Genomic DNA, 9,818 nt, shown 5'->3' with positions numbered 1-9,818 from the left:
TTCATAGTTCCTTTAACATGGATTTTTAATTGTTGAAGATAATTAGAACCAGAGGGAGTCATGTATGTACCAAGCAGATGCTGATACTCTTGTCAAAGCACTCCATGTTAAATATATAACTAGGCGAGCTAATGTATTTGTCAAGATACCATACAGAAAATAAATTTATTCATTCTGTTTAATAAATGCTTCTATTAAAAGCATTGAATACAGCTGTGTAATTTTCACTGGTTTCTGCAACTGTTTACTAAAAAATAGTATTGCTACTCAGGAAGTAGTAATGTTTATTTTTACTAAAATAATTGTTTCAGTAACTTACTGGCTATAGTTGAACTGCTTAGCAGTGCTTAAGCTCAGAAATCAAAGCTTGAAAAAACACATTCAGTCCTAGTTGTGTAGATTTCTACAGTAAGGCTGCTGTTAAATAGTATGAAGAATGAGAAAAGCCACAATGTTTAAGAACACTCTTTAAAATGCTTTAGTTTTATTAAAAAAGCCCTCAATAGGTGCGTGTTAGATAAAGAACAATAATTTGTAATATAACCTCAGACTTCACGTAATAGCGGTGTCCACAGGATTACTGAGATGGTAGAAATTTCTAACCAAGAATGTCGTTTACAGAGATAGTAGCTTGAGAGATGATGCTAGACAATTGACCATTTTACGATGATGGTGATGATGATATCGGAGACATTGACAATCTCATGCTAAAGCTCAGCTTAAGTTATTCATAGCTGTCCCAAATGCATTATTGTGAGGATGTTCTGAAGGGGTTGTATAGTACTTCAGGTCTGAACAGTGCAGTGTCTTGCTGTTAACTCTGATAATGCTGTTCGTACTATGGCAACGCAAAATACTTGATATTCTCAAAACAGTCTATGAAGGCTCATCAGCCAAGTCACGTTGATCGAAGTACCTAGTGGAGAGAAGTGGAATATGGTAAGAAACCTCTAATGCAACATACTCCTTACTTTGCTCTGAGTTGTTAGACCCCTTGCTTTCTAGCTCTTCTTTTAGTGTTACTATCATAATTATAGCTTTGCAGTTCAGGGGGCTCATCTGAGGAAACCAATAAGCTTACTTTACTCTTAGGTTTATCTTAAGTCCTTTTAGCTAAGTATATTTGTTACATAGGCCCAGGTACTTTAATTGATTTCCACTTTAAAAGAATCTAGGTTAGGACAAGAGTAATCGCACATTTATTCTGGACATACTTTACTGTTTTAGGTACATAAGTTGCATTACCTGCTAACTAAGCAGATTATCAAGTTGAGAGCTGATATTTGTTCTTCATTCTTGTTCTCCTGAAAGAGAAATAAATACTAGAACAGTTCTTTTGTCATCTGTGTCAAATAGAAAAGCTGTTACATGCCATGTTACATGCTTGTAGTCTTCCCTTCATTCTCGTGCAAACTTAGGACATGAAAAATTACTTACCAAGACTTCAAGAACTGAAAAACCATCCTCCTAATAATTTGCTAAGTTCAGCAAGTCCTTTGCGCAATGTTATATTAAATCTTACCTCTAGTACTCTGACTTCTGAGCATCGTCTTGCCAGCTGTCGAATAAGGGAGTGAGCTTCAGGTAGCAAAGGTTTTTCAAGGCATGCCAACAGTGCATAAAGCCATCTACCCTGTGTGGATTCAAATAACAAATTTTAATTATGAGCATTTCCTTGAAGTTTCATCCAGTTCTTGTTATATAGAGCAGGCCTGGAGTGTAGGTCTCAAAACAAAATTGCATTTAAGTGCTACTGCCAGAACTGAAAAGTCTGAAAGCGAGATTAGACACTACACAGCAGAATTTTGTGCCTTTAGATAAGCTTTTTGTGAGCAGTACTCCTGGATTTCCTGATATTTTTTGGAATACTGGCCAAGATATAAATTAATACAGCTTACACTATTAAAGTCTGAGGGAAGGATAATTTTAGTATTATCTAAAGATTATTACTTAGCTATTAATTTTTAACGCCACAAACTGTGGAAAAACATTCCTGAACGGTGAATGTATCCAGTCAGATCTTTGTGGAATTAATGCTGTTAGATCAGCTTTAAGATTTGCACCACTGTGAAAACATGTCCTTTGCATTTTACTTCACTGAGTTCTACTGCATTGTTACAAATGTAACTTCCGCTACCAGTCTAACTTCTTAATTTAATTCCAGTGTCTAGTGGCTTTCATTATGGGAATAAACTAAAAGTCAACGTGCACATTCTCTGCAGCATATTGGTTAAAAAGAAAACAGTCCGACAGAAAAGGACAGAACATGAAAGGACTTTAAGTGACTCAAAAATAGTGAAACTGTGTTTAGTATTATGGAAGTAATTTTTCATTACTCTTTTGCTTTGTGGTACTGAATGAGATGAGATGCATCCACCAAGGTCTTTTGTAGATATGATGCTGTCGTGGTTTAACCCCAGCCGGCAGCTAAGCACCACACAGCCGCTCGCTCACTTCCCCCCACCCGTGGGATGGGGGAGAGAATCAGGAAAAAAAACCTCATGAGTTGAGATAAAGACAGTTTAATAGGACAGAAAGGAATGAAAAACAATGATAATGATAATAATAATATGACAATAGTAATACTAAAAGAATTAAACTATACAAAGCAAGTGGTGCACAATGCAATTGCTCACCACTCGTTGACCGATGCCCAGTTAGTTCCCGAGCCGCGATCCGCCCCTCCCAGCCAGCTCCCCCAGTTTATATACTGGGCATGATGTCATATGGTATGGAATATTCCTTTGGCCAGTTTGGGTCGGCTGTCCTGGCAGTGTCCCCTCCCAGCTTCTTGTGCCCCTCCAGCCTTCTTGCTGGCTGGGCACGAGAAGCTGAAAAATCCTTGACTTAGTATAAACACTACTTAGCTACAACTAAAACCATCAGTGTGTTATCGACATTATTTTCCTACTAAATCCAAAACACAGCACTATACCAGCTACTAGGAAGAAAATTAACTCTGTCCTAGCTGAAACCAGGACAGATGCCATTATATAGCTAGGCAATCTAGCTGTGGCCAGACTCCATGCTAATGTACCCTGTCAATCAGAATTTCTTACTAGGTTTGATTTGTCACCACATCAATGCCGCTAAGCTTTCTGGTCTGTGCTGCACATGAAAAGATTAAATGTGTCTTTGCCAGCACACCGTCATGCATCTCCAAACTAAAATGGAGGTGTTGGTAAATACAGTGTGCAGCACTCTGCCCGCTTAAACTTGTCAGAACCAAAGCTGCTGCAGTCTGACCCTCGTCTCTCCCCAGTGCCGATACCCAACTAACCTTGTGGGTTAAGTTAGTGTGGGCAGTGATAAAAAGGGGAGGGGGTTTTGGCAGTACTTGATAGGTCTGCATCTGTTATGTTTTGTAATTAGCCTTCCAAAAAGTTCTGTGAATACTCGCTTTAGTATCTAATCAAGAAAGTTTGGAAGTAACTGAATATGATACATGCATCTAGAAAACTCTTTAGAAACTAAAATAATTTGATAGAAAACTATGAACAATTTATCCCTTGTTTAATGCGTTCACATGCAAGTAGTTAGAATAAATTAAAAATTACCAGTTCTGGAGTAAATTTTTTCTCTCCAAACCAGCTTATCAGGTATTCTAAGACACAGGTTACTGTTGCCTTCAAAAGAGGAACAGAAGGAGATAATACAATACCTGCAATGGTTTTTTTTGCTGTCCTTCTACCCAAAGGATTATATTACATAAAAAGCAATGTGATTTTTTTAAAAATAGACACATTATGTATTTCTACTCCACTGTGATACTATATGGTATTTATGCCAGGTTGACGTTCCATATAAGGGTAAAGTAAGCATTAAAGCACCAGTTCCTGGAAAGAACTTTATATAAAATGAAGTAATTTTCTGTGTTAACAAAAAGTTATGGATAAGTAGCTACAGATTAGGAAAGAGGCATCACACTGAATGGATGTATCTGTATAAAGGTAACTAGTGGGAAACACAGTAGTAAGGGAAAAGTAAGTGTGATTCTTCTAGCCTTGCAATGTACGTAAGAGTTCACAATCAATTTGAAGAACTGCACTTAAAACACTAAATGAGGAATCTTAAAACACTGTCAAGCACCTAATGGGGCATTCAGCAAAAATTCAAACATTAAATGTTCTATAGAGAAATTACAAGGACAAAATACTCTTAAAACTAGTCATGATAAATGTCCACTAGTAAAGTTGTTTGTAGCTGAAGGTGAGATAACGATTACGTGTTTTCCTTGTAAGTGTACAATGAATAGCGGTTGTAATAAACAATTGCCTACTCTAGCACAGAAAAATAGATACGACTTCTGCAACAGACAGAATATGAGAAATAATGATTTATGCAATGTCACTGTGCGATTCTAAGAGGTAGGCTTACCTGATTCATTCTGCTTACAATACTTAGTAAAGGGGGAAAGCCCACCTGAAAAAACCAAAAGTTGGAAAATGCGGACATTATCATAAACATTTTTGTTCTAATTTAGAACGTACTAACATTTTAATGTGATGGTCAGACATTTGTAGTGATTTGAAAGTCTGTTCTGAGCTTTGAAATCTATTTAAAAAAAAAAAATCTTCCAAGCAAGTTCAAGATAAGGTCCAGTCAAATTTGGTATCAAAGAACCTTACTTTTACTGTTACTTGTTCAAGTTTTGTTTTTTCAGAATAATGCAGTGAATGGCATGTTTGTAGGATAGCATGTATGAGGAGAGGAACCACATATCACCATTCAACAAAAAACTAAAGCAGACTATGCAGCAAGCTTTCCGTTCAGTTCAGTGAGCAACAAAGTAGTGTGCTTTAGCTGATAACAGATGAAGGGACTCTTCAACCTTTTGACTGAAGGGATAGACTTGTTCTCTGCTTCACTCAGTTTCCACTTAAAAGGAAAGAAAAATGGGACTTTCTGGGCTCACCAGAGAGCCTACTCTCTATTTAGCACAGAGCCTATTTTCTATTTAGCACAAAGTGGTAATAAACAGTAGGATTGTTTGTGGCAGTTATTCTTGAAAATAGCAGCTGAAAATTAGATAGAAGTCCTATACTCACCTTTATGTAATCAATTCCTAGATTTTCACTATCAGATAGTGCATCTATTTCTGAGTATACTCTTTCACCCAGGCAGAACTTCTTCCAGCCTTCTTCATCCTCTGATTTTGGCTGAAGTAAATAAAAATAAATGAAAACTGTGAAATATTGCTATCTTGAAGACACTGAAGAAAAGACTTGATAATATTCACAAGTTGTTGCATTAAACTGTAAAGCAAGATTAACCATGGATTTAATGACTGGAAAAAAACCACAGCACTGTTACGAATTCTACTCACCATAGTAACATTGCTGTCCAAATGTTGTGACCGCCAGTGATTTCTGTGCTTGTTCAGGCTCTGAGTAATTAAAACAAAGCCAAATCACAGTTTAACTTTGCAGTTATTTTATCCTACCCATAATTGCTCTTCATTATTCTTAAAATGTATAAGAAGTATATTTTTATGATCTATAAATCAGTAGAGGCATAACTGGCTAAATATTTCCCATGCCTCTTAGTATAAATGTAACTACGTTGCTTATGCTGGGTTTTTGGAAGTAATGTTAAAGCTGAAGGAATTTTAAAGTCTACTACATAAAGTTAAGTTGAGGTAGTAAGCTTTAATAGTCTTCCAGACTTTTCTTGGTATAACAAGCTTAAGAAAAAAAAAATTGGTTTAGTCCAAAAGCACACATAAAGCCAATATCCTGTTTCCAACAGTGGTCTGTATCTCTATCAGATGTCTACACAACTGTTAGAAAGAAGGCAAGCGTGCCTTCCTAGTATATTTCTTCTACCTGACAGGGATGCCATATAAGACAAATTGGCCTGATTGGCAGTTTCCTGTACAGAGGTGTAAACTTTTTGTAACAGAAGAAATTTTTCCCCCAATCCAATTGTTATTGTAGCAGTAAAAATGACCACTAAAACTGCCGTAAGCAACAGTAGCTGATGCACAGTGTTTGAACAAATGACTCCTGATGCTCTTTTTTTCTCTTAGATAGTTTTTAGGATATTCTCATGCTTCACAGTGTTAATTCTGGCACAGATGAGAGGACAATTGATTTGTGTATAAGAGAAATATCTGTACAGTGAATATGCCTTTAGATGTCAGTTTCCTTAGTTCTACTAAAACCTTACATTATGCCTAACACACAGTATGCAATGTGATACCTTGCAGAAATAGGGGCTAGCTCAGTTAATGTTTACAATGTAGATGCAGTAGTACAGATCTCCACCTTCACTGATTTACCTCCCTGAAAAAACAGGGTAAATGAGGTCATGCAAAGTTCAGTGCTACAGCAGCTTCAGTGCAGTTGGTTATACTTCAGTTACTTGAGGTATTCCTACAATGCACTATCAATGCATTGTAAACATGCCTTCCCCAGTACTGGAGTCATAAATGATCTCTACCTGCATCTTTATTGTGTTTTGCATTTCACCCTGTTTGAACTGTGGATAGAGAGAGAGACTGCTCAATTCTCTATTTTTGTTCTGTTATTTAAGAGCAGGGTGCAAATGTGGTAGGAAGGATTTAAGTCTGTGCTAACACTGCAACCTTAGAAATACATTTTACCAAATCAGTATTTCTCCTCATAATGGGTGCCACCACTGTCAACAGTATCCTAAAGGGACAGCGTGTTCTACGTACATGAATCTCCTGGTGGGTTAGAATCCACCTGTTTTTCAGTTATTGTTGAGTTCTGCAGAGCATTTCTGCTAGCACTAGGTTTTAATATAACTGCATAACATCATAGGGATTTTTGTCCTCCCTCAGCTACTCTATATCATTTAATCTAAATACTGACAGATATTTTTGCTGAAGTTGAAGGAGAACTTTTTTTTAAGCGTGACTCTCTCAAGAGCTTTATCACAGGTTTAAAAGCCACATAGTATATACTCCATTCTTTTTCAAGAACTTAAAACATTTGCTTACGAATATCTGTCCTACCATAAAGTCATAACATTTCTATACTAGATACAAAGTTGTCCCCCGTAAAGCGCAGATGTGTTCCATCTAGACAGTGCAAGTCCCCTCACACCATTTTGTACCTGACGAACGACTGAGAAATTGGCCACTTGCTGCTGCTGCCACTTGAGTGTTGGAGAGTATCCTTCAGGAGCAGGCTGACATCCGGAAATCTAAGAAAACACTGGCAATAATTATAATGTAAAGAAAGCTTTTAAAGAAGAATCCTTAAGAACAAGAGAAATCAGTAAATGCTTACTATCAGGTAAACAATATCCTTTAAATCTTCATCTAAGAAAGGTAATTTCATGACCGCATCCAAGACTGACTTAACAGTTGGTTTAGACAAAATTTCTTCTGACTCTTCTCATATGCAAATAAGAAGGAAAACTAAGTATTCAAAATACATTGTCAAAGAATTATTTAAGGTCTTCTTTTTAGTAATTGTTCTGCCTTAATTTCCCTGTTTATAAAAAGCAGGGTGCTGTTTCCTTATCTTGGACAGATGCTACGAATCTTAGGCATTCTACTTGCCAAGATAATAAGTTGAGGAAGACAGAAGACCACAAAAATATCTTTTAGGAAATTAACTCTGACAGTTAAGTAGACAGAAACTCTTTAAAGATTAGCATGAAAGAGTTATTTAAAACAAACAACAAAAAAGGATGTTTCTACAAATGTTTAAGAATGCCACTACAGAGATGAGACAAATGAAGAGAATGGTCACAGAAGTTACATGGTCATATGTCAGTACTAGAAACTTTTCTCGAGCAATCTAGTAGTGAAATTTCAGATTACACAGTTTTCACTACAAAAAGGCAAACTTGGTCTCTTGAACTATTTGAAAGTAGACTAAAAACCAAGCTGGCAGGGCAATGTGACAACAGAAAAATCTGCTTGGGCAGTAAGGAAAAATGCCGATAAAATATTCCACCAAAAAGGAAAGAAGTGGTGCTAGAATTTCATCTGACTTTAGTAAAGCTTAGCTGCACTTACTACCCTTACCCTAGATATATATTTAAACCTAAATATAGGTATGGAGATCTCTTTCTTCTAAAGTTTATGCAGGTCTTATGATTAAATATTTGTAAAATTTAATGCAACAATTTATTTCCTCAGACAGTAAACCAGTCTGCTGTGTATCAAACAGTATGGATATTATCAATTTAAATCAGTTATAAAGACTGCTGTTAGCCAGCAGTTGAACAGCTGTTTCTTCAAACCCACACATTTAATTCTGTAGATGCTTTTAAAATCCAGCAGTGCTATTTAGTTATGCCAACCACTTCCCAAAATTAGTATAAACATTATGATATTAACATCTTTCCCCTTAATTTTTTTTCTCTCAGAACGTGTAAAAGCTCTCAAACTTACTGAAATGTTTACTGTCTGCTTCTTTCTCAATTTTTTGGGGTCTATTTGCGCCACGACCACATCTGGGCATCGAGCTGCTTCAATCCTACAAAATAAAATCAAGTGGCTACATTTTTTCTCTTTTGTAACAGGTGGTTGGTTATATGGGGGATGGCTCTGAAATACTGCATCTGCGGAAATCTTCAGGTATGTAAAACACTGACTATACCGGCAATTCTGACAGAAGGTTTGACTTGAGAGTTACAGATCAGTTATTCTCAGTTGCTACACGACTGCTCTGGCCTCCTCGAAGCTTGCTTACATCCTAACTTGCCTGAAGCGCGGCCTCGGAAGGCCACCGCTGCTGGCACGGGGAGACAAGCACTGGACCTCCATCCTTCTGTGGAAAACAGAGCGGCGTCGGCCCTCAGAGCTGCGGATCGCTGTGGCGTAGCGAGCCTGCCGAGGCACACGCCGCGAAGCGCGGCGCGCAGCGGGCGTTACACAGCCCTAGAGAAGCGGCAGCCTCGCAGAAAGCGGATGGGTTTGGGCGCGATGCCGGACGGGACCCCACCGCACCGGGAGCCCTGGGGAAGCGGCTCTGGCGGCTGCAGCTGGCAGGCTAACAGTAGCACGACACAGCCGCCCTCGCGCACCCCGCCGCGAAGCTCGGCCCCGGCAGCACCGGCGGCCGCGTCCCTCTCGCGGGGAGGTGACGGCGGCGGGCCCGGCCGGCCGCCCCGGCCCGCAGGAGCTCGGCCTTTCCGCCCCGCCACTCACTGGACGCGCTTCAGATACTCCTGGGGCGTCCTGGGAGGCACCGTGGGGTCGAAGTCCTCGGCCAAGTCACAGTCATCCACGGGCAGCAGCCGCGGCATCAGCTCCTCCACGCCCGGCTCCATGGCCACACCGCCACCGCTATGGGCGCCCGCGCCCCGCCCCCCCGGCGGCGGAGGCCGCCTAACCGGGCGCCGCTGGGGCCGGCCGGCCGCGACGCAGGCGTGCTGGGAGGCGGTGCGAGGCGCGGGCTGCTCTCGCGAGAGCGCCGGCACTGAGAGGGGTCGTGTGGGCCTTCACGGCGGTGCTGAGGCGTGCCTCCGGTGCCCGCTGCGTTGCCGGTGGCGGCCGGTGGGTCTTGGGGCACTCGGGATTAGTGCCGCAAGGAGCGCGTCCGGGGAGCCATGCCATTATAAACACCTCGGGGCCTCCCGTCTCCTCTCGGTCCTTGCGCCCTGATAAGGGCGCGTTGGTGTTGCTCTCTGACGTGGAAGTGATGCCGTCAACGCGCTGTGTGCTTCGGGCTGCGCCACCGGGAAACCCCAAGCCCTGAGCGGCGGCCTGCTCGGCAGGTTTTAGGTGCCGTGAAAACCCAGGGAGGGGAATAAAAGGAACTTTGGCCAAAGAGCAGTGCAGAAAGTGGTTGTGCCAATTTACTGCCCATCAAACTAGGCATATTTCTGTGGTGAAT

The 9,818-nt window shown here is 40.4% G+C and overlaps 1 protein-coding gene across 2 annotated transcripts; it reads right to left on the bottom strand.

Annotated features, from left to right (window-relative positions):
• Positions 1–429: 429 nt before the first annotated feature.
• On the bottom strand, positions 430–9,276 carry GEMIN2 (gem nuclear organelle associated protein 2). 2 transcript variants are annotated; one of them, XM_050897209.1, is made up of 10 exons: positions 9,131–9,276; positions 8,372–8,456; positions 7,081–7,170; positions 5,327–5,386; positions 5,049–5,159; positions 4,378–4,422; positions 3,558–3,626; positions 1,523–1,633; positions 1,246–1,304; positions 430–916 (listed from the first exon to the last, which is right to left on the bottom strand). In XM_050897209.1, exons 1-10 carry the CDS (start codon positions 9,250–9,252, stop codon positions 877–879), a joined length of 792 nt encoding a protein of 263 aa, XP_050753166.1. In that variant the 5' UTR covers positions 9,253–9,276; the 3' UTR covers positions 430–876. The 2 variants fall into 2 exon arrangements, with proteins under 2 accessions (XP_050753166.1, XP_050753167.1); XM_050897210.1 differs by lacking the exon at positions 4,378–4,422.
• Between the last annotated feature and the right edge of the window lie 542 nt (positions 9,277–9,818).

Source organism: Gymnogyps californianus, chromosome 5 (assembly GCF_018139145.2).
Source record: "Gymnogyps californianus isolate 813 chromosome 5, ASM1813914v2, whole genome shotgun sequence".
In the NCBI taxonomy this organism is placed as follows: domain Eukaryota; kingdom Metazoa; phylum Chordata; class Aves; order Accipitriformes; family Cathartidae; genus Gymnogyps; species Gymnogyps californianus.
This window is presented reverse-complemented; position numbering and strand designations above follow the sequence as displayed.